The following is a 25,199-nucleotide window of genomic DNA, read 5'->3' as shown; positions in this document are numbered from 1 at the left end:
AATATCCTTCTTTAGGTTGGGAAAGTTTTCTTCTATAATTTTATTAAATATATTTTCTGGACCGTTGAGCTGTACTTCTTCTCCTTCTTCTATCCCCATGTGGGATTCTTGATGATAAGCCTAGGAACCCATGTTCAATCCTCCAGAGCCTACACGGTGGAGAGAACTGACTCACAAAAGCTGCCCTCTGATCTCCACCTGTGCGCTGTGTGCATGCATGCCGATGCACACACACTTACACAAAAAAAATAAATGAATGAATAAATAATGTAATTATAAAAAGAAGTTGATATTCTCTTTTGTGACCTGTTTGTGAAATGGTATTGAGACCATGAATTGTTATGAATTAAAAACAAAAAGTTAAAACCAACAAATATTTAAACTGTTATTCCCCTGTGGTCAGCCTTGCCTTTCCTGATTTACTGTTTCAATCTTACTCTTTTCTGATTCACTGGGATAAAAGAAGAGACGCAGTTTTGTGAAATTAATAAATCTCCCTTTAAGGATGGCGGGGACACCTTTCTTCTGCAGAGGGACCCATTGCTTAAAAGACTGAAACCTGAGTCATATTGCGTTCAGTCCTCTAATTCCACATGAAGCTAGGCTGGGTATGCATCTGCAGCGTCCCCACCAGGCAGGCTCAGCACCTATGTTTAATGCAAGAAGCCTAATTTAATTAGCACTCTGCCCCTGGGCCAGCCCGCTGCGGGATCTTGGATCTCCGGCTCAGGAAGACATGTGTAACCCCTGCTCCTTCCGTCTCTAGTCAGCCTCATCAAGAGTGGGTGTCTACGGAGAGAGGGGAGCTCTGCTTCTCCATCAAGCTCTGCACAGGGCTAATTGAGCTGCCAGTCTTGGACCACGGTGTGCGATTGCTGCCGCCGCCGAGAGCAGAGACCCAGGGAAGGGATTGTAAATGTCAGATGGCTCATGTTTGCCCTCGTGGCTCTCGAATTGATCAGGGGAGCTATCTAGTCTGCACGCTTGAGTAGCACAAGCAGCAGACAAGTAGGGAGGAATAAAGTATTCAAACCCCAGTGGGGCAGCCTGCGCCGGATCCCCTCTCTCCCTCGCGGAGTTAATGAGGGAAGGAAAGGTGGAGGTGCCTGGCGGCCTAAGTGCAGGCTTTGCCTCCCGACTTTGCTCCTGCTTATCATGCTCACGGGCTCGTTTCTGTCAGTCATTTCTCTCTTGCGCAGCCTAGAAAATACCATTGCAAATACCATTGCATGTCTTAAGATCCCAGCTGCAGCCTTTTGTAGCCGTAACGAAGAAAATGCTTTTTTTTTTTTTTTTTTACTTTATAAGAATGAGCCACAGCAATCAGGAAGGATGCAGTTTTTTTTTTCCGGTCTCTGAAACTTCTGTGCTCATCCCCCTATTTTCCCTGGAGCTTTAGGAAGGCAACCATGGTCACCTTTGCCCCGGATCGGGACTGTGAGCAGGGCTAGCTCTGCCTTTCTCTCCATCACAGAGATGAGAGACGCTCCCGTGAGGAAAGCACTTACCGTGTATGCGTGAGGACCTTAATTCAGTCCCTGGGATCCACACAGAGTTAACTCCACTGCAGCTGTGGGAAGACAGAAGGCTGAGACAGGAGACTCCCTGAGAGGGTGCGGGTCGGCTGGTCGGGTGTGTGCAGCAGAAAACAACCAGGTGGAGCTGAAGACTGCTATACCGAGGTTACTCTCTGGCCGTCACACTCAGGGCACGGTATGTGTGCCCTGTGCTCACCTATACAAATGTGCGTGCACACATGACCTGAAATTGGGCTCTATTCTAGTGGGCTTCAATTCACAGATTTGCCTTTCTGAACATGAATTCTCAACTTTAAAAAAAAATCATTCTCTTCAGGAATGTGTAGAAAACAACTCAGATAACATATTGAAAATATTGAAACCTCTAAGACACACTTCTGCTGTCTTACAGGCATCCGCCTCTTACTCACTTACTGTAAATGACCAGAATCTTTTCTGATATATTTTGGGTCTCGAATCACACACTGCTACTCAAGGGGAACTAGACATTGGTTCAGTTTGCCTCAGAGATGTCAGTTCTGCAACTCGTTCTTGGTGAGGAGAGGGCATTTTCAGAGACATTTATAGTTCTGTTAGAAAGAAAAGATGGTCTCCTCCCTCCTCATGTGTCACTTTAGTTCCCATGTGGTTGGCCAGAGAACAATAGTAAGAGATGAAGGTGTCTGCTGGTGAGATCCAGCTAGATCTCAGAACTAATCACATACTCTGCTGGAGTGATCTCAGAACTAATCACATACTCTGGTTACTTGAGAGCCTCACAGGAACCCTGAAGATCAAATGTGAGAATCACTAGGCTAAAGAGCTAAAAACAAACAACAAAACAAAAACAACCCCCCCTGCCGGGCGGTGGTGGCACACACCTTTAATCCCAGCACTCGGGAGGCAGAGGCAGGCGGATCTCTGTGAGCTCGAGACCAGCCTGGTCTACAGAGCTAGTTCCAGGACAGGAACCAAAGCCACAGAGAAACCCTGTCTCGAAAAACCAAAAAAAAAAAAAAAAAAAAAAAACCCTGACTCTCCCACGCTAACACACCTACTCAAAGATCAAGGCGACCCTGCAGCTCGTGCTTATTGTTTAAGGCGGAAGGGAGAGACTGAGAGAGAAACTTAGGAAGAAGCGGAGAGAGGAAGAGAAAAACAGAAGGAAGGAAAAGAAGAAGAAATGAGAGAGGGGGAGAGGGAAAGAGCAAAGCCAAGAAAGGGAGGGCAGGAAAGAAGGGAAGGGTTCCGAAGAGAAAACCGAGCAACCCTTGATTTTAGATGGGTTGTCTAGTGTGAGCCTTCCTTATTACGAGCAGCCACACTTTTCTCTTTCCTAGGGAAATGTCAGCTTTGGAAATAATTTAACCCAAATATTCGAACTGTTGGAACGGCTCTCCAAGTTGCTGCGGTACCATGGTTCACAATTATAATTAATGGAACATCTTCCGAGAGAGCTCAGTGCTGCATGCACACAGAGAAATACATAATGTGCTAAGCATACAGAAACATGAGCTCCGAGGTCCATTTCTTACAAGCAGAGACGGGAAGCAATTAGTGAGACAATTTTCAGCAAGAAGGGGGAAAAAGTACCCGAAGAATCTTGTTTTCCTGAGACATGCCTGAAGATGAGCCTCGGGCCCCATTAAGGGTGTGGTAATGAAGAGGGCTTGGGAGCCACGGGGTGGCTGTGTGGAAAGGTTTTCCCTTCTCCGGAATCAAGATGCATTAGCCTCATTATTTGCAGATCCTTGTCAAGACAAGAGCAGGGGGAAGCAGGGACATAACAGGAGACGGGAGGGGAAGGAGGAGGCCCGGAAGAGACAAGGACCAAAGCTGAGACTTTTCTGGGCAATCCCAGTAAAAAAAGAGGGGCATTTCAGGAGAAAACAATACCCCACACCTGGGTGTGACCTCTCTAGTGGAAACAGGTGAAGGCATGCCTGCTCCTACCTTATCTCCCGCAAGTCATTCCAACACCGTCCATGGTACTGACTGCACAGCTTGTCATTCCACCGCCTTGTTACACAACCTCCCCCGTCCACCAGATCTCTTTCCGGTTCAGTCATTAAAGACTAGGCCCTAGACTAGCCTAGACTGGAGCCTGACTTGCTGTCTAGAATAACCCCTCCAAGGCAACAGGAAAGGGCGTATGGACGCAGCTGCTCCCTAGCTAGGGCCCATTTTCTCTCCTGCATCTTTCTTTCTCAGAGTTTATGTCTAAGCAGTCATCTTTGCTTCCTTGGATGTGTTCTTTAACAACCCTTGAGAATATGTTTGAGGGGACTCAGTGCCTGTCACTCTGGAATAATCTAGTAGGGGAATGAAAAGGCCAAATGACTTAAAAGGCATCAAAACCACTGGACTTACCAAGGTTATAATTTATACCTTTGGACTTGCACTGGGTTAGCTGTAAGCCATCTGGGGCTCATAGGGGCTAGAAATTTTGCTATCATAGGTCATAAAAGACAGTCCAAAGGATTTTAGACATGGGGCTGATGGTTTTCTTTAATGGGAATTGCTCTCTACAAATATACTTTCAAACAGCAGTGAGAGCAGAGCCTACTGAGACATCAAGGGTCGAGCTGCACATGGGTCGAGCTATTCAAGGAGTTTTGTCTGAGTCCACATTAGCTCAGAAGGAGGAGATACTCCCAAGAGCGGTTCCTCAGAGGCAGCTCTCAATCTCCAACTTGTCTTCTCTGATTTTAGGACAGGGACGATTCTATCTTCCAGGGCACATGGAGAAATACACAGAGACATACTGTTGTTTAAATAGGGTCTTTATTAAATTGGTACATTATCCAAACTAGCCTCGAACTTACAATCTTCGTATCTCTTTACCCAATCCCTGCCTGTGTGCTGGTGTTTACAAATGTGTGATCCTTAATTGGAGACAGTTTTGAAAGTCATGATTTGGAACAGGTGCATCAGCAGGTGGTTTCCGAGAGAAACACAATCAATGGGAGGTGGGTGATAGATCTGTAGGTAGATCGATGACAGAGGATCAATAGATGGACAGAGAGACGATAGGTGCTTAGAAAAATAGACATCTATGTGATAGATTATTGATAGATGAATAGAGAACAGATGATGGATAGCTGATTAGATGATAATAGGTTATTGATAAATGATGGGTGATGTTTATCCTTCGGAATTCAAGGTATGCACATATATGTATATTAAACAGATATATAGATGAATATATATATATATATATATGCACATGTTTGTGTATATAAAATGCATGCATCTATGTGCTATATTGTATCAGCTCATATAATGGCAGAAGTTGAAAAGCCCCGAGATCTGCTAACTTGCTGGTAATGCAGATGAAAGGCCTGAGAGCTTGAGAGCCCAGGGTGCAGATTCCAGTGTGACTCTAAGACCCTAGACACCAGGACCGCAGGTTCCTTTCCTCACTGCCTGCTCTATTCAGGTCCTGGTGGACTGCAACGCGCTAATTCCCATCTGGGGGAAGCTGCCTTGTGGTGCGCTTCAGACGTGATTCTTTCTGGATCGCCTTCACGGACAAGCCTGGAGTTACTGCTTACCTGGGTATCTGCATTGCTGACTCAGTCAAACTGATGCAAGGAATGAGCTATCCCAGGAGCTATTCTGGCTTCACAGCAAACCGCAAGCCAGCAGCAGTGCCCAGGCCAGCACCCCACAGAGAATGAGACTGTCCAAAAACAGTATGAAGCTCGAAACACCTCGATTTGGAATATACCAAACTTTCCTTGGCCAATTCCATTTCTCTTGCTGTCCTCAAAAAGCAGTAATTACTGTTGGAATGTCCGCATTTCCTGGCTCATATGTCTCCTTTTCTCAGTGGCTGAGCACCTTTATCTGATGCTACCCAGGCCTGAACCTCTAGCATGGAGGGCAGATCCCCTATTTCTTTTATTTATTTAAACTTCCATTTTCTCTATTTCTGAGCATGTGAATATGTGTATACGCGTACCATAGCTTGAGTGTGGAAGTCAAAGGACAGCTCACGGGAATTGGTTCTCTCTCCTTGACATTTGGCTCCTGTGGATCAATGCAGGTTTTCAAGGTTGACCAAACTGCATTCGCCCGCTGAGCCGCCTTACCAGTCCAGGTCTCTCGACCCATGTGCGTGAAATGTTTCACTTCCTGTCCTTGTGAAATCTCGCCTGGCATCAGTGCTGACTTTATAACTAGTGCCATTTACGACGTCTTGCTAGTAACTAACACTAACGGGTTGCTCAGGCAAAGCCCAGACAGATAGCGAGACCCAGGAAAGAATCTAAAGAACCACGCACTTTACGTTTCTGAGCTTTTACCAGTCCTTCTGAAAGGAGATACACTCAGCAGAAGGCCTGTTGGAATAAAACACACTTCCGAACCAATGTTCTAGAGCACCAAAGAGCCTTTAATCACAGAATGAACACCAGCAAGTGATACCACGAGGTAAGGCAATCAACAACATTGTGAGAGACCCAGCGAAGAGGCTCAAGCAGAAGCCTGCACAGTTTAGTCTAGGATCACATCCGGTTCACAACCAACCCTGACACCTACACAGACTTGAATCACACCCGCCAGGCAACGACGGCACCTTATACATCAAACTAAGAACAATGCCTCATGCACAGTTTGTATTTGCTCTGTGGCGCTTCAAGCTTGGTGCAGCTCAAAGCCCGCCCTGCAGAAGGGAAGTAAGTGGAAACAGAATAAACGAGGAGATCTGAAGAGACCCCAGAGAGCAGAGCACTGTAATTGGCAGCGAGCCTGCCATGGGTGGACTCGCTGCTGTCAGCCTGTGGGAAATCTCCCCGTAGGTGTATGTCAGACATGTCAGCCGCTGTCCTCAAAGCTGCTACTGCTCTGGCGGGAGTGGAAGTGCATTGGGCTCATGGGATCAGACACGTAGCCTGCGTCAGAAAAGAAGTTCAGTTGTTACTTCCTGACCTTCTCGCACACCCCCCTGCTTATATTAACCATCGAACCCAGTGTCACACAGACAGCCCTTCGCGACTCTGGAACTGAAGACTGGACCAGACTCGCCAGTGCTGCTAGGATTTAAGATGGAGACATGGTGCTGACACCAATGGACGTCCGTGACAAACATCTGCCTTGATGACACCGGGTGATAGTTAGTGTTTTGTATTTACAGGGGAGCAGCACGTGCTGCTGGAAGGAAGCCCGTCATGAGGGCAAAGAGCACAGGTTTTGTGCCAGGCAAACACGTTGTAATCATGGGTCCCTGATTGCTGTCATTGGGATATTCATCAGTGGAAACCTGTCTGAGCATCAGCACCCTCGTCTGTAAGTGGGAGAAAGGGTAGTTCCTATTGCCAGGCTGCCGTGTGTATCTGAGGACTGGCAGTCACTCCGGAGCAGGGAGTTTCTCCCTTTCCACGCTGGTACAGGACCACCCACTACTTCTGCAAAATGGGCGATTTATCAGTAGCTGCTGGTGGTTTATCAATAGCTGCTGATGGCTTTGCTCCTATGACATCCCAGTTATCTGAGCCAATGCATTACTTTTCAGCCATGTAGCCATATGCATTGGGTACACTGACTTTCAAAGGAAAGATCTCTGTCAAAATCTCTTAGAAGGCATGCATGCCGTGACAAACTCTTTTGCAAGGAAATGCTGCTGACACTGGTACTTCTGAGCATGGGCTTTCTTATTCTCCTTCAGAGTTGAGGGCCCGTGTGTGTGTGTGTGTGTGTGTGTGTGTGTGTGTATGCATACGCATATGTGAGCTCGCGTGAGAGGGCATGTGTGTTGGGAGGTGAGATGCGATAAATAAATGAGAGAAAGCCCACTCACGTCATTAAATCTTGACTGTCAGTCAGTAAAACAGAACCAACATCTTAGCATGAAAGCATCTCTTTTTTCACTTGGCACAGAGAGAAAGATGTGACGCTGTGACACCTGGAGCACGTTTGCCCCTGAGGAATCCGTTACTGTCCTGGCCAATTACTATCCCACTGCTGACAGGGGCCATCTGTATGCTAACGTACACTATGAGAACAGAGCCCTTTCCTCGGAGGTTCTCAAGGCAGCTGGAGCTCAGTGCATTGCTCTGAAGCAGAGAGATTTCCCTTTGTGTCTTCACGGCTTTCCAATGACTTGGATGGCAGTTCTCTGAAGATGAGGTGCATAGATTCCATGATGTAGGGTCTCTAGGTACTAGTATCAGAGAAGCCAGTGCCTTCTTCCTGAAACATCGCTCTAGAAATAAATGCTGTGTTCAGCCCTCCATGCAATCAAAGGAAGCGGCCATGAACAAATGGCTCATCTTCTAATATTTAGATTAATATAGCGCCTCTCAGACTTAAAGTTGTTATAGGATATTGTGGCTCTGGTCCTGCTGATGGTAGTTAAAGTAAAATGATAAGATATTTCTAGTAGGAAATATTAAATATATCATGCTTATCTATAGGAATTCTCGATCTATCCAAACACCCCGATATAGCTAATGGTAAAAGATTCTGTATTTCTTTGGCTTCCAGAGGCCAGCATCAAACTTTTTAAGTTAATTATTCCAAAGAACTATATTAATTCACCATGGAGCAGTCCTGTGAGACAGACCCAGACAGCTCTCCTGTGCCTCTGCGCCAGCTGTTTGAGGGGTTGGATGGATTGCTTTAGACCCTGTGGTGCTCAGCTCACAGGGAAGAACTCTTCCTGGGAAGGAAGCCTTGGGAACTTTCCTTTCTATTCTTCTCCCTGCACACAGTGAGGTGGACTCAGAGGCCTGGGTCCAGGGTAATGACAGCAAAGCGTTTATGTTGCCAGCAGAGCCAGGGATTATTTAAATGTAGACCTAACATCCTCTTAAGACTTCTTTGCACACAAATTCACACACACATCTCTGGAGCCTGTATACACTTCCATACAGACATATGTTCATATACATTTAGGATGTTCTTTAAGATGTACACACACACATCACACACACACACACATCACACACACACACACACACGAATGAGTTTTTCTGAGTTTTTCTGCATGTTTGCCTGCAGACCAGAAGAGGGCATCAGATTGTGAGCTGCTGTATGGATGCTGGGAATTGAACTCAGGACCTCTGCAAGAGTAGTCAGTGCTCTTAACCACTAAGCCATCCCTCCAACCCCTGGGTATTCATGCTTATACATACACACATAACCTTGAACTCACATACACTCACACCTAATGTGTACACACTGATGCTCTCACTTATGCACACTCACACATGCATGCACAGCCATGCTCACACACACCGTGCACACTCACACTCATGCAGAGTCTAGCACACTCTATTAAGCTTAATGATAAACGAAGAGTTAAAAGACATCAGTATCAGATTTAGAATTTGTATGGTATTTTTAAATTACCTATTTGTATTTGGTTATCACAAAACACAAATTTTTCTCTGTTAATACCAAAATGAGTGACTGCCACCTCCCTAAGAGTGGTTTCCTGGATGTGCGCCACCTACCGTATTTGTCAATGGTTGAGTATTGGGTGGTGTTGTTCGTTTCCTCCAAAGACAGGCCTGGGCTGGAGTGTGTCCCCACACTGGAAGAAGAATGGGTCACTGCTTTACATGGGGGTGCAGGACTCAGAAAATATCATAAAACAGAAGTCAGTCATCTAGCAAAGATCCCAAGAAATGCCAACAAGATGTCTACATAATTTGGATTTATTTATATATTGTTTGGGTTGAGCTCATATCTGTTGAGTAAGTTAGATTAAGGTATAAGCCTTGGCCTCTTCCTCATAGGTTATGGTTGCCATCAGTTTAGCCTTGGGTGTCTCCGTCTATGAATCTGCACAATAAGAGAAGACATGAATATTTCTATCATCTTGTTTTAATGGTAGGATATATGTAAACAGAGACTGCTCTTACCTTCCCCGCTGCCCAGACCCAAATAATCACACAGAAACTATATTAATTACAACACTGCTTAGCTCATTAGTTCAGGCTTCTTATTAACCAACTCTTACATCTTTAATTAACCCATTTCTATGAATCAATGTATTATCACGAGGTTGTGCCCTACTGGCAAGGTTCTAGGATTTGTCTCCTATGGCAGCTACATGGCGTCTGCTTGACTCTGCCTACCCTCTCCCTCTATCTTTTCCAGCCTGGCTATTTTCTGCCCTGCCATTGGCCAAAGTAGCTTTATTTGTTAACCAACAAAAGCAACACATATACAGAAGGACATCCTACATCAGATGTAAATAAAAACAGTACTGGAATCTAGGGGCAACCATTACTGCAATCTTTACTTAAATGCAACTAAGGACATTAATGTCTTAGTAGGTCTACACAAATGCAGCACTATTATGAAATAATAATGGTGCAGACCTGAGTTAGTGTGTCCATGCAGCCCTTACCTCTGTCTGTGTCAGTGTGGCTGGCACCATCCTCCCAGTTCACAGTAAAGAAAATAGTGTCTCAGAAATGAGCTTTCAGAGGCCAGGTGTGTCTCATCTAAACTACATCGAAGCCAGGTGTGTTCTATCTACATCCTAAAGCCTGCACACTTACCTGCTCCTCAGAGATGCATGTCCCTCAGGGTTCCTAGATCCTCCTCTTTCCCCCAATTTCCACTTCAGTTTGTTTAAGAGGTGACTTCCTCCCTGGTCCTGATCACTGATCCCCTCTGTTGCTCACTGCACACACTGCATATCTGCAGGGTTTGCGGCATTCATTTGGTCTTTATTGTTCTCAGAGCAGCTTCCCTGGGGAGCCCAGAACCTCCCCTCAACTCCATCCCCTGGTCCATAGCATAACTCTTCACACCATCAGCTCCCCAGTCCCTTCCCTGGCTTTGGTAACAGGCATCAGTGTCAGCCAGTGCCACCGCCAAAATTTCGGGTGTGTACTCCAGTCTCTCACTGCAAGCAGGGCTAATTTACAAACACCACCATATGCTCTCCTCCCACTCTTCTAGCAAGAAAACCCCTTTCTCCTCAGGACTTCCGCAGTTCTCTCCTAATTGGTCTCTCTGCTTACACTCCTATCTCTGAACGACGCGTTCTGTCCATATTTTCCAGAGTGTTCATTTCAAAATATAAAGCAGGTTAAGACAACTGCCTGTGTAAACTTCCCGGTGAAACCCGGGCTCACTTGGGACACAATGCAAATGCTCTTCTGTCTTCACTAGAGTCTGCTGTCTCCTCCCCAAAATATTTCCTACTCTTCATTGCACCCCCTCTCCCTAGAGCGCTCCTGTTCTTTATCACCCCAGAGTCTTTGCCTCCCTAACTCGCCCTCAAATACTCCCTCCAGAGCCAGATCCCCATGCTGAGCACTTGTCTTGCCTTCACCTAAGACTGGCTCCACTGTCGTCCAGACTTCATGTCACTTGTCCCTTTCTGAGCCCCTTCTTCTTTGATGGTTATTTCGAAGTAGCCAGTCTCCTGCTGTGGTACTCCATTTCATGATGGTCTTGTTTATTTTGCAACTTGCTTGTTATCTGCTTATGAATACACTGACAACTATATCTTAATGCCAAGGACTAGTTTCTTATTTCCTGCTCTGACCACAGCCCTCACTGCAATCTCGGCCCACATGAGACGATCAACCAACAGTTTTGAAGAACGGAATAAACGAATGAATTCTTAAATGATGCTTGCCACTCCCTCCTTCGTTCACTGAGTGCATCTGTAACAAAACCTTAGCCTGTCCCTGCTTGCCCTGGGCTTTGAAGGTCAGAGGCTGGAGCCCTCTTCTGTTCCCGTCTTTGCCTTCTTTTGCATTCGTTGGGTCTTGTATCCACCATCAACAGCTTCCCCCATCAACACAAGTTCAGCCACAGCGACTGGTGTTGAATTTTCAAAACATCCCCAAGCGTTCTATTCCTCATGGCTCTGCCTTAGCTGCTTGCCCCACTTACGCGAGTGTGGTGACAGGACATCGGCCTCCACAGAAAGCAGGGCGCACCACTGCTAGGAATGGGAGCTGTATGCTAGACCCCTGGAGTTGCATCCTGCACCTTTGCTTTCACTCTATTGCAACAACCGACTGGGGTCTCAGTTATGCATCTCTAAAGTAGGAAAATAACAAGACTCATGTTGGGAGGTTGATTGTGAGTACTGGTTAAAGTCTTTCGGTGCTATGGTGCTAGGAAACACTCGGTGAAAATCGCTTGAGTTTAGTATCCATCCAAGTCAGTCAGTTCTGTGGAGACCTCTCGAGACGCCCTCCTCCTCTTCCACACCCTTCAGTACACAGCACTATACTCACAGTGCTACTGTGAGTCCGCCCTGGTGTAGAATTGCCTCTAGTAATGCACTATTGAACTCAGTTACATAGAGGAGAAGCAAGATCCTGCTCAGTGCTGTACTCCCACCGGGCGTCTTCAGTGGCTCACAATCAAAATGAAAGTGTATTAAATTAAATCAAGAGCTTCAAAACTGTTCCTTCAGAGAGCTCCGAGTTTTCGGTATGTCAGCTCACTCTTAACTGAAGAACTGCATCTCCAGCTCACTTCCTTAAGCTACAGAGAAGGATGATGTTGTAGAGGGAGGGAATGATTACAGAGAGGAAAAATTACTGGCTCAAAACATGACTCAGTGTCATCTCAATCAACATTACCTAGTAAACAGCCATAATTCTCGTCAACAGACTGTTGATTCATTTTCCAAATGCAATTTCTTCTCTCAGTGTTGGTAGCCTCCCTCGGAGCAGTGTGTTCTCGGCAGTAGTCTTGGCAACAAGATGGTAATAGGGAATAAATACTTTATCACCAAAATGGCTATCTGGTTTCCCTTGAACAAAAGCCTTTCTCTAGGATGCCCTGGGTGTTCAGGGGCTGAATGCAGTTCATGCCTGGGAACTTAACCTTCCCCAGGAGATGCCACGCACAATGGCACTGGGCTCCGTTCTAGGATGACAGCCAGATGGATGCTAAGCACACCCAGGTCAAACAGAAGAAGAAACTAGACCCTGGTGGATGGACCCATGTACATTCCACTCTGAGCAACGGTTTCACAGATGCACAGAGTTTGGGGCACGTGGCAGGGCTTGGGCTGAAGTAGTGATCACAAGACAAACAAACAAAACAGCAAGGCCCCTCCAGTGAGGCAGCACCCAGAGCAAATGCCTGAGACCGTGAGCCCCTGGCAGGTAAGGCGAGCACTGGCTTCAGAGTGTTCCGTTGGTTTCTGTTTCTCTCTGTGTTGTTTGTATTTTGAGGCAGGATCTCAGGTAGCTGAGATTGGCTTTGAATCTGGACCTTTCTGTCTCCATTTTGCAAGTGTCTGAGTGATAGGCATTAGTCACATGTGCAGTTCGTAGCGGTTCAGTCATCACTGAAACTAGGCAGCCTTCTTACCCTAAAAGATGACTGTGTCTGTGCACGTATATGTGTATCTGTGTTTGTATGACTAGGAAATCCTATGTGTATTCTTTGTGAGTATAAGGTAAATTTTTGTCTTATAAAAAAAGAACAAGGTAGATTTAAGACTCTGTGTGTGTGTGCATGTGTGTGTGTAATATGATACGATGCCGTCTGAGCACGCAACAATTTCTCACTTTGGACTAAACAGTTCTCATACATTCTGCAACTTGCACAGGCTCAGCTCCCGCTGTTGGCTGAAATAAATGTGACAATGATGTCAATAACAAGAACACTATGCAAAAATTATTATCAACTGAAAAATAAATTGAGATATGTGTAAGGCCCCAGAGCCATGGATAACATACAAGTACCTGAAGATGGAACACATCCCAGCAAGGGCCCACTTCCTCCAGGGCATAGATTATAGCATCTGCTGACTCAGGATATGGGTTAATGGATGGTATCGTAGGCACCGCAGCAGACAGGCAGGACTAAACTCCCTGCATTCTGTACTCTTTCAAAATGGCTTAGGTTACTGTGGGCCACCAAAGTTGAATAAGAACAGGAAACTACACAGATTTGCTGTATGGTTATGACAGAGAGGAAGAACACACATCTAGAAAACACCTCAGCTAGAACACACATCTGGCTTCCAGCAGAATGTTGGACAGATTTTCTCATGACTTGGCCAGTAGGAAAGGGAGACTTGTCTCAAAGGACATGAGATTTGAGGGAATTGTAGTGACTCACTATTCAGAGGTAACTTGTTGTCTGTACCATCCCCTGTGGGTGAGCCTTACGCAGCGTGAATAGGTGAGTCAAAAGTCGGAAAGCAAATTCAGCTGTTCACAAAGGTCCCTAATCGTTCCACCCTGGGAATGTGAAAGCCAGGGCTGGAGCAGCTGTTGGGGCCAGGTAGGAAAGGTGTCTCTGGAAGTCACCGAGGGATGTCTCTGTTGTTCTGGTCCTTACGTGCTCAGAAGGGCTTCGTGGATGATGTGGACTCATAAGAACCTGGCACAGTAGAGAGTTGAGTATGGGTCACAGCTCCCATTTAGTCGGAGATTTCAATCTTCCTTATCTGTGTGCTTTGACTCTCAGCCAGGGCTGACTGGTTTATTTTCACACACACACACACACACACACACACACACACACACACACACACACCCCACAGTGTACTTGGCTATACACTGAATGTGGTGTTTCTAGTTTTTTTGTATACATAGTTCATTTGATCCATGCCATCTGCCTGAAAGGTCTGTCTCCATTTTGATGAAGAACCAGACTGCCACCAGGATGAAGGTGAGCAGTGTGGGGTTTCATAGAAACCCATCATTGCCTCTGAGGGCCTGGCTATGTCAGGCTGGCTCTGAGGAATGCAGGAAGGCTTCACAGAGGGTTCTATAGATAATTTTGTGTATATTCATGTTGCAGTGATTGAGAGGTGACTGGAGGGATCCCCTAAAATCAACATTAAGATATCTCTTTACCCAGGAAGGTGTTTGATAAGCAAGGTCCAAGAAGAAATAAGAGAGTATTGTCTGAACAGACAGCCATCTCTCCTGTCAGCTCTCGGTAGTCAGGGGATGAGCCAGTGTCACAGTGAGTCCAAATGGCCCCATTTGGAGCCTTCACAGTAGACAGAGCTCTTGCTCCCAGACCACAGCCTGCCAAATGCTTTGGTATCAGAGAATGAATCCCAATTCTGGCTATGGTATCTCTTGAATTCTCAGAATATCTCCTAGAGCCATAATTATTTCAGACCGTATGACATTCCAAAGAGACTGCAAAAAATAAAAACAAAAACCTTTTTTTTTTTTTTTTTTTTTTTTTGCTATTGCCTTCTTCTTTGGGCAATGCCTGTAGCTTTGGGGATATGGTTTGGTGAATTATGATAAAATTATACTGTTATTCATGGCTTGGATGTAATAATGGAATTTAAAAAACAGAGTGAAAGAGTGAAAGACACAGAACACCTAAGCTCTACCACAGTGACGTTGGAACAACAATCACCTGCGCTTCTCAAGGGCTCTGCTGACTGCATACACTGCTCACTGCTTAGCTGGGAACAGTTTGCTGAAAGCCCCCAAGGCATCTGGGAAAGTGGAGACTTTATCTCCACACTAGGAGATGGAGAGTCAGCTCAGATGCTCAGATGACCGGGACCAGTGCTGAAGCAGACCTTGAATAAAAGGCCTTCAGAGCTTGAAGCCAGACTTTCCATAGTAAACAGTCTACTTAACTGCGGCATAGACCAAACAATTCCATCACCTGGGAACTCACTGACAGTCATGGGCAAGTACCCTCTGTCCTCACAGAAAACAGAGAATCATCGTCCTTATGTCTTGCTCTGATTGATTTTTCTGAACACCATTCTTTCCCTCTGAGCACACCTATGTACCTGTTTCCTTGCAGAGATGTTAAAACATGAGGTACATGCATGTACACACACATACACACACACATACTCATATATATGCACGTTCACCTATACACCCATACACACATGTATGTACACAATACACACTCGTACACACACATAAATATACGCATACACAAATATACATGGACAGACCCATAAACACAAACACACACACTGATCTTTTAAAATTCAGCATTTATGACTCCCACACATCCCCCTTGTCTCGGGTAATGTTCAAGGCTGCACACACGAATTCGTGTTCCTATAAACAGCTCCGGCAACACTGAACAACAACAGGAAAAAATCATTACAGGCTGCTGTGATTAAACACTCCAGGCCAAACAGTCTTCTGTTCTAATTGGTCCAATTAGGGTTTATGTAGCTAACAATGCCCTCGGGCTACCTGCATCCTGGAAGAATTAGCCATTTGGACTTCACATAAGACGATGCCATCCAGGGCCTCGCAGCTTTGCAAATGTTTTTTTTGTGGTTTATTGGATCTTTTTGCCATCTGTCAAAACTGTGTTCCTATGCGAGGTTATTGGTACAAACTTCCTGGCCAGGGGCACCCCTGTGCACTTCTCCAAGGGGAATACTCCAAGATAGGAGTCACGTCTTTCCCTCGAAAGGAAGCCCACTCAGATAACTTCTATCCCAGTTTTAGTTGGTTGACACCAATCTCAAAAACCAATTCAAAGAAAAGGCAGAGAGAAGGCAGCTGAGATGCTAATAAAGGTGTTTACCCTGAAATCAGTGCTCTCCATGGAAAAGGCTGTGAGGGGCTGGCTGAACCTTTTGGCATTTAGCTGGAAACAAACAGTTCTATTTGAAGAGGATATGCCATAAGGGATAAATGCCTTGCTCTGCTCTGCGGTGTCTTTTCATGCCGCCCATATTTCCTCCTGAGCAAAGGGTAAGACAGCATTTCTATCAGAATTGCAAACACCTTGGCCTAACTTCGAAACAGTCTAATTATACTTTTATTTGTTAATTTATCCATTAACTTCAACATTATTTATTTATTCAAGACTTTACCCTGGCTGTTGTTTCAAAGCATTGCTTTGTGTTTGCCAATATTCTGTATTTGAGAATGTCCTAAATTAAAACAAATTTATTACTGCCGTTATATAAAATGGACAGTCGCCTAGGTATTCACGGAACCAAATCATTAGCGCAAAATCTCTCCTGCAGGAAAATCAAACCCATCAGTTTTCTTTTGGGAGGGGGGGAACGGCCCCAGTCTAGAAAGGCTTGGCGACCAACCAGGCCAAGGCTCTGCTTGAGCCATTAGGCAAATGTCCAAGGTCCCACTCAGCTCCTCTGTTTTTAAAGAAAAAGTAATTAGCCAAAGAAATATGAATAAGGAAAGAGCTCCAAAGATGCGATCAATCCTTGACAGCGACTGAATCACCAATACGCTCAGCAGTGACCGCACTCGCCAGCTCTCAGCTCACCTCCAAATTCGATCTGGTGTGTGTGAGATAGAGATGCCAAGCACAGGACATGGCCAGGGCAGGCTTTGACTGCTAAAAACGAGAAGCATCTTTGAAATTTAGCAAAAGCCTCCCACTGCCCTGCACTCACTGCCGTCATTAGAATAAAAGGGAAAATTATATTTTATACCTCAAAAATCTCGGTAGCACAGCAATCAAGAGCCAACTCCTCTCGGCCCTGTTTTTCCAGCACTTAATTTTACCAAGAAGGAAACTGAGGTCTTGAGAGGTGAAGTGAACTCTCCATATTCCTCCAGATTTGGATATCAATAGTATAGAGAAGTCAGGTATAGGACCTGTGATGCCCAAGTCCTAACCCTCAGTGGTGGGTTTGATGCTTAATTAGAAAAGGAAATCTGACATTGTTGAACTGTGCCAAGCACACTGCTGGATGCATTAAAGGCAGCAGTAAAGTGACCTCACAATCCGCTTCACATGGAGGAAACTGAGTCTGAGCGCGAGTAACTGATGCTCAGCCAGATAACATCCAAATCTCTTGTTATCTCTGCTTTTTCCTGTTCTCTCTCTTTCTCTCCCTCCAACTCCTCTTCCTTTCTTTCCTCCACCCTTCACTCCCTCTCTTCTTCTCTCTCTGTCTTTAACACCAAGCAACGCACAATGCTGGGGCTGAGCCACTTCCTGCAGACACAGACTTGCATGTGTTGGACGTGGCCTGTGACAGCTGGGGAGGGAAATGCAGACATAGCCAGCCAAACTCCAGCATAGGGGGAGGTACCCTGAAGTGTGCCCTGCCTGCCAAGATGGAAAGGAGAGAGAGTTTGGGATGGGGACGCACAGTCAGCTGAGGGAAGGGCTAGGCAGGCATGTATGGAAAGGCGTAGGCGTTCTATTTAGAGTGAATGATTTTATGCCCTCTCAAGTACAAGGAAAGGCTGCAGCTGCAGTTTGCTGGGTTTTGTTCCCCTGAACAATGTCAACTATAAATTGCCAATCAGATAGCCATCAACAGCCAAGGATTTAAGTGTACAGCGTTGGTCCCTCAGACAGGTTCTAGACTGCGTTCTCAGCTCATACTCATGTTCTACTGTTTATCTTGATAATGGTCCTCATTGTAAAAGAATCTGACTTGATTTATACATTGTTTTTAGGTGTTGGTTTTCTTTCATCGCTCTCGCTCCGGAACCATTTCTCAGCCCTAGTCTGACACCTGCTCTTCCTCTAAGCTCTTGTTTCTTTTCAGTGGTAGAATTTTGAAGGCAGGTTCCTGATGTTGACTCCACGTGGGTGAAGGGATGGGTTTCTGGGTCATCTTCTTGGCAGGCAATTCTAGCAGACAGTGAGAGTGAGCACACGCATGTGAAGGTGTTTGGAATGTGTCCCTTCTGTCAGGTCATAGTTGACCTCTCCGCTTCTACCTGTATCTAACAGGCCACCATCCTTTCCTGTTTTCTTCCTTCCCACACTTCTCCTTTCTTTCCCAGGAAAAAACCCGTCTGCCGATTATGTAGGTTGATCGCTGCTCCTGAGTACACGCCCCTCCTCTTCCCCGGCACAGCATGCAGGAGTTTGCACCATGACACTCCATTTCCTCACCTGGGCTCTGGCACCCCACACGCATATAGATGTTTTCCTTATTCTCATGATCCAGTATCCACTGGCCTCCCCTGCCCTAGGTGGTTCCCTCCCCACTCTCCTTAGACCCCCCAAAACTTAGCGAGACCCCAGCACTGCAATGCCATTTTTATTGCCTGCATGCCAGCTCTTTGCGTTTGCATTCACAGATGCCCTCTTCCCCACACTCTTGCTCAAAACTTCCCACATGGTATGCATTGCTGTGCAGATGCTCTTCTCATGCCATGTGGGCCCACCACTGTCCCTCCTGCATGTCTATCCTGACCCCTTTTTGGGCTCCGACCTTGTGTGGCTACCGCTCTCACTGCCCTCCTCACAGATGTTCTGCCCACTGTTGGGCTCTGACTTCCACGTCAGCTTTCTCTCCCATAGAGCATCCTTGCTCGCCTCCCTTGGGATCCAGCACCATGGAGGAGAAACCCCAGTGTCCTATGGGAACTCTGTCCTACGTGTGCCAGGCAGTGGCCACCACCTCTGATACCATTCTTATTGTCCCTACAATCTTCTTAGACTGTCACCTTCCTCCTTTGCTATTGAGGAAGCTGACCTAGCTCAGTCCTGCCTCGTTTCTTCTGGATCAATTCCATCTGCGTTTGCTGTTCCTTTAAACTGCTCCCACCCATTGTGGCAAACAACACTATCTCCATGAAAGAAGCACGTTGCTCATCTTTCATTGCGTCGTGTCTCATGAAACAGAAATGTTGAGCGTTAAAGTGTGGGTGACCCTGGAGAGACAAGAGGGACACGTGGCTGCTGCGCATAACTTAGTGTTTCTATTAGACGTGAACAGATCCCATCCTCACGTGACTCTCACTGAAAACCTTTGACGAGAGTGTGGTTTTTGTCCTTAGCCTTGGGCTGCTTTTATTGTTACTCTAATAGAAGATCCGATGTGAGCAGCATTGGGGGGAAGGGTTTATTGTATCTTATAAATTGAGGGTGCCATCTGTCATGCAAAGGTGGCATGAAAGTAGCTCTCAGTGTGGCAGTGTGAATTAAGATGTCTTGATTGTATCTGGGTAGATTATCAAATAAATAAAAGAAAATCCTGGTGCTCAAACATTGTCTTTTTTAATTCCATGTAGGATCTTAGCCCATGGAATGGTGCCACGCCCACCATCTGGATGTGTTTTCCCTACTCAGTTAAAAAAAATCTTTCTGAAAATGATCTCAGACAGACACAGTCAAGGTGACATGTCCAGTTAAGCTGGCAATGAGCATAAGCCACTACAGATCTACCCATGAGAAAGCTGATCTTTAGAAACCCCAACTAATTTTCTTGGACCTCACAGTTTACGACTGATAGAACTTGAACTTGAACTCGGGCCTATCTGAGCCTAAGCTGTCAACCATTTACTTAGACTATGGATGGTTACATAAATTAAAAATAATAAACCAATTTTGTCAATGGAATATAAAATCAGCAAGTAGCAAGGCACGCGCTGAGTGGGCTGTCTCTTCCCCTTCTGGGTGGAGGGCAGTTAAAGCACATCTTTGTTGAGTTTAGATCCCTGGTTTCCTCTGGGTAAATTCTGATCTCTGCAAGAAATTTCATGTTCTTTTGTTCTTTATGACAGGCCAGTCCTAATGCAAAGGGTTTGAAACTCCCTAAACTCTTTGAACAAGTGGAACATTGATCTTCACAAATCATCTGAAACACCCTAAGGGAGGTTAAAAATTACAAGCAATGTGTGTTTTTGTTTTTGTTTTAAGTGGATGTACACCAAACCACCGGGACCGGTTGCCTCGCTGCACACTACCGATGCTCTCCTCCCTCCTCTGCGCATTCTCTGTTGTCAGATCCCGCTTCACAGAGCGGCCTGGCATTGCCAGGGTGCCCTGTCACCCTGGCGCTCTCCTGCAGTCATACAGGGCTGATGACCCCTCTGGTATGATACGCTGTGACATCTCTTGGAATCCTGGGTGATCCAGGGCTTGACACTCCCTGCAGATCCCACCGCTGCCCTGGCCATCTGGTACACAGTGCTGGGTGGCCTCTGCTCAGTTAGATCTTGGTGGCTGCTTTCATACTGCTGTGTACAGAGCCCTGATGGGTGGCATACCAGAAAGACTACACCTTTAGAGCAGAGGCTGCTGTTTGTTAGGTATTCATGCATCCTTGGCATTTTGGGTCTGGGCACAGAGCTCACATGCTTACCAAGTGACATCAGTTATCGGTACCCACAAGGAAGTGGGCAATACCTTAGTGGGATTTTCTTCCTTAGCCATTACACTCAGGCACACACAGTTCAGTCACGGAGACAAGCACCTCCTGCATTATTGAACCACATGGGAAAAGGCAGATTCCACTGCACAATTCTTTAAGACAAAAACACCCTCAGGATGCATCTGTACTGTGGAAGAGGAAGTCATGAATCTCTCACTGCCGATATCCCCCAGCCACCTCTCAGGAAGTGTACCTCTCACTGTCTCTTAATGTGAGACCCAGATCTGAAAGGAAGTGGTATCTAGGGACTTGGTAATCGGAGCTATGGCACGTTCCCATAGGAACGCTAGGCCCTCACTTCCTTTATTTATGCAGGCTTACAGCAGCTGCCGCCTTTGGATTCTGGCTCCAGGAAGCGAAGGCAGCAGATCCGAGTGCAGAACCTCCCTGACTGTCTCTCTTTGAAGCCCTCAAGTCCTCAGCCTCGTATTTGTGCTTGGCCCTGATTCATCATGGGTCTGAATGCTTCACCTGCTCTATCAAGTTTCCAATAGAGCCTAAAACGGATTTCATAAAAAAGGAACAAACACTGGCCAGCCAATCTCAGCATGGCAACTTTGCAAAGAGAGAAGGCCAGGGAATGGGGCTGATGGTAATTATTTCCTGCCTTCGATCACTGGAGGATATTAATATACATATGTCCCTCATTTTATTTTGTTTTTTTTGTTCTACCAGGGCATCAGCCACCTGCTTGGAAGATTAACAACTGTTGGATGCAGACCCAGAATCATTGGGCTTTGGAGAAGTTATTATTCATTGCAGGAATGACATTATGAATAGGCTAGCATGGTTTTTAAAGAAATCCTGACTTATTCTCTGAGATCAGAGCGCTTCACATTTAAACAGAATAGAGCTAAAGACGCGTACTCGCTCGCTGTCTGCCTGTTCCTTCAGCAGGGCCTCTGGTCCTTTATTATAAAACTCATCATGCTTTGCTGGAATAGTCTGCTCACACTGTGAGGACCGATACTAGGTCTATACTGTTGATCCCTTGGCCTGAAAACCACTGGGGTTTTAGCGGTCACTTTTTAGATGAAAGAAGGGGGAAGGGAGGCAGAGAAGGGCTTGTAGAAATGGTAGCACTTGGGAGCTACGGGGATGGCTCAGTTGGTAAAAGTTTGCCTTGCAAACATGAGCACCTGAGTCTCCTCCTCAGAACTGGGCACGAAGCACACCTGCCATCCCCAGCACCCTGAAGGCATAAGCAAGAGGATCAGAAGTTCAGAGTAATCCTTGGTTATGTAGGAAGCTTGAGAACAGTCTGGGCTATGTGCAACTAAAGATCAATCAATCAAACAAGCCAAACACTAACCTGCAAATACAGGGAGGGAGTGGAGGGGAAGGTGCAAACAGCGTGCATAGAAATACATGAGATGTAAGGACGCTGGCACGTCTATATTAATGCTTAATGGTTCTTCCAGCCACGCAACCACAAATCAGACTGCTGTGTTTGATAGGTCCTTTGGAGTCATGTGACCAGTTCGTTCCTCCTGCTCCTTTGGGTCAACGTTCCCCAAGGAACAAGGTCATTCTAGCTGGGCACCACTAGGTGGGTTGTCTCCCCTTAGCCCCTGAACCCATCTTCTAAATCCAGCACTGGAACTAACCCAGCTCCTGCGCAGAAATGAATGCACAGTCTTGTTTTGGGCACTGGTGCTCAGGGAGGATTTCTCGATTATCAGCTTCAAACCCCACACCTGTGAGTAGGCTGTAAATGCAGTTTCCACTTCCTTCACCCTGCCAGGCCCTAAACTTGGACAGTGGGCCCAGTACTCTGTGCCTCAAGAGATCATCAAGTGAGACCAAATCCTTCTCATGTTGACAACTATTAGTTTTGCCATAGACCTTGACCTCAGGATCTAGATAGCTGAATTTAAAAACCCTTCTCGACCCACAGCCTAGTCTCAGATCCTCTTCTTGTACCCTGGTGATATTCCTTACATGGCTCACTTTCTAAACCTCGGCTTCTTCATCAATTGGTAAGTGAGACTGGTTCACATTGCCACTGGAAACTGAACAGAGCCCATCTGGCAGAGTGGTTGACCACACAGCACCTACATTTATGGAACCTTACTCTAAGCCCACTGTGGTACCTCTGCTTACCATCCCTGTACTGATACACAAGCCTGTTCTTGCAGTTGGATCTGCAGACCAACCTCCCATTTCCTGGGACCTTACGCCCCTGACATTATGCATTGTGACTATGGGCTCAAGTCCTTGATGTGTGTCAGTGAGGAGTGGATGCGGGAAAGTCCTTGACAGTAATTATCCATCTTGGGGAAGAAGCTCTGTGTGAACTGGATGGGGTGAAAATTCTAATGAAAGTTAATGAGGCATTAACTTACTCTCTGACCTGAGAAAATAGAATAATTCAGTTCTTTTATTCCCATCTGTAAAATGGGATTAATGTTATTAACCTCCTTTAAAAGAATTACACCTGTAGATAGAAGACACATTAAAAATTACCCACAGTATGGAAAAGGATTCCCATTACAGATAATGAGTAACACCTGCCAAACGAGGGGCAGAAGGGGAGAAGGGGGAGCAGGCTATTAATAATCTCTACCATCAGAGCTGAGATGGTGATCTTTTTGTTTGGTTTAGAATGGCTATAGTGTTTCTGTGCTGTTCCCCTCATGGGAACCTAATGCAGCCAATACTGTCTCCTACAGTTCTGTTGAATTTGGACAGAGGTTCCCCAAAAATGGCATCTGTTATAGAGTTAAATGTTAGCAATTTTATTTTGGAGAATTAACAATATGGCCACTTCATCTCTGTATAACACAGTGACCCTGAATAGTTCTATAAGTTGCCTTAACTGGTCAGGGGAAGACTGACTATATTGATTTATAGACTCATGGGTAGCGGGGGAGTGTAGTGATTGAAGCACTGGTCCATACTCCCCATCATTACTAATTACTCTTTCCCACCCAAGCTGCATACAGATTTTTTTAATACTGTCCTAAAAACAACACACACCCTTTCTGGTTTTAGGCAGACTGGATAACTCCAACTTACACCTAGGGTCTATTTCCTAACTCTCCCCATCTGGTTTCCAAATTCAGCCGTAGAGTGCTTGTCTAGTATGCTCAGAACACTGGATGTGTTCTTTGCCACTGGGAATTGGGGAGAGAGAGAGAGAGACAGAGACAGAGAGACAGACAGAGACAGACAGAGAGACAGAGAGATAGACAGAAAGACACAGATGCACACATACATACAGGTAGATGCATAGGTAGATGATAGATGTGATAGACAGATAGATGGATAGATGGATGGGTGGGTGGGTAGATAGATAGATGATAGATAGATGATAGATAGATGATAGATAGATAGATGATAGATAGATAGATAGATAGATAGATAGATGATAGATAGATGATAGATAGATAGATAGATGGATGGGTGGGTGGGTGGATGGATGGATAGATAGATGATAGATAGATAGATAGATAGATAGATAGATAGATAGTAGATAGATAGATGATAGATAGATAGATAGATAGATGATAGATAGGTGGGTGGGTGGATGGATGGATGGATGGATGGATGGATGGATAGATAGATAGATAGATAGATAGATAGATAGATAGATAGAACATGTCTCTGCCAGGTAGCTGAGAACATTTACCAAGAGTATGTGTAACATTTAGTAGTCTTAAGTTCTACTTAGCATTTCCATTTCTGATGACCGATGGGCAGCAGAGAGAAGAGTTTTAACTCTATTAGAGTGAGCCGTTCTGCTCACGCTCCTCCTATGTTCCAATTCACCCCTGCAATAGCGAGCAGCCCACAAGGGCCATACATGCCCAGCAGCTGCTTGAAGGTGCCATGGGGTCCCTTCAGTGTCAGCTTGTGCACCTCTGACAAAATCAGAGTTAGGTAGGGAAATATTCTAATACATCTGCCCCTGGGATGCTGGTCAGACTGCATTTATGAGCTGGTATCTCATCCTTGGTGGCAAAAATAAACAAGCACTTAAATGATCTGGCTGTAACACTCCATAAAATCCTCATTCCTGCGCTTGACTCTATGATTCATGCAGAAAGCTGCTATTTCGGTGTGTCTGGGTGAATCTGCCTGTGCAAATGTCCAGAAACCTTTGAGAAAATCGAGGAAGCATGGTTATCATTAACCGCCTGACAGTCTTTCCCCGGGAGAGCGGGCAGGCACTGCCGCACCAAGATAACTTTATTTAATTAGTTACTGGAAGATTATTTATTCGCTTCGTGAAACAATGGGCTGTCAGCAGCGGATTCTCTCAGCTCCTACAGATGTGTCTGTGGCTTCTGAAGTCTTTACACAGATGCGTTTGAAATATGCTTTCAGGTATCCTTTATGTGAGCATTTGACAGGATAATAGAATTAGATTTGCTGAATTTCACCAAACTCTGAAGTAATATGTCACCAGCTTCGCTTACTTTTCAAAAAATATTTCTCTCTGGCAATGCTCATCAATCTCGCTCTTCAAACCTGAAATGCGAGACTTTGAGACAAAAAGGGTGACTCCATCAGTTAAGCAGCTGACAGGAAGTTAAATAGCGAGCCGTCCTGTGTGTGGTAACAACTGCTCTGGATAAAAGCAGCCTTGCTAAGGTTCAGGCAAGAGGAGAGGAGAGGAGGGGAGGGGAGGG

General features: G+C 45.7%; 1 protein-coding gene across 1 annotated transcript in view; it reads right to left on the bottom strand.

The window, feature by feature from the left end:
* Positions 1-6,105: 6,105 nt before the first annotated feature.
* LOC101993063 (serine/threonine-protein kinase TNNI3K) overlaps positions 6,106-25,199 on the bottom strand; it is a 218,983-nt gene continuing 199,889 nt past the window's right edge. The window contains exons 24-25 of the mRNA XM_005357460.2: positions 8,975-9,054; positions 6,106-6,412 (exon numbers count right to left, since the gene is read on the bottom strand). Coding sequence (XP_005357517.1) covers positions 6,336-6,412; positions 8,975-9,054 — 157 coding nt within the window. The 3' untranslated portion in view covers positions 6,106-6,335. The remainder of the gene's footprint in view (positions 6,413-8,974; positions 9,055-25,199) is intronic.

The sequence above is a fragment of the Microtus ochrogaster genome, chromosome 21, assembly GCF_000317375.1.
Source record: "Microtus ochrogaster isolate Prairie Vole_2 chromosome 21, MicOch1.0, whole genome shotgun sequence".
Classification (NCBI taxonomy): Eukaryota; Metazoa; Chordata; class Mammalia; order Rodentia; family Cricetidae; genus Microtus; species Microtus ochrogaster.
The sequence above is the reverse complement of the archived record's forward strand: the minus strand, read 5'-3'. Positions and strand labels throughout refer to the sequence as shown.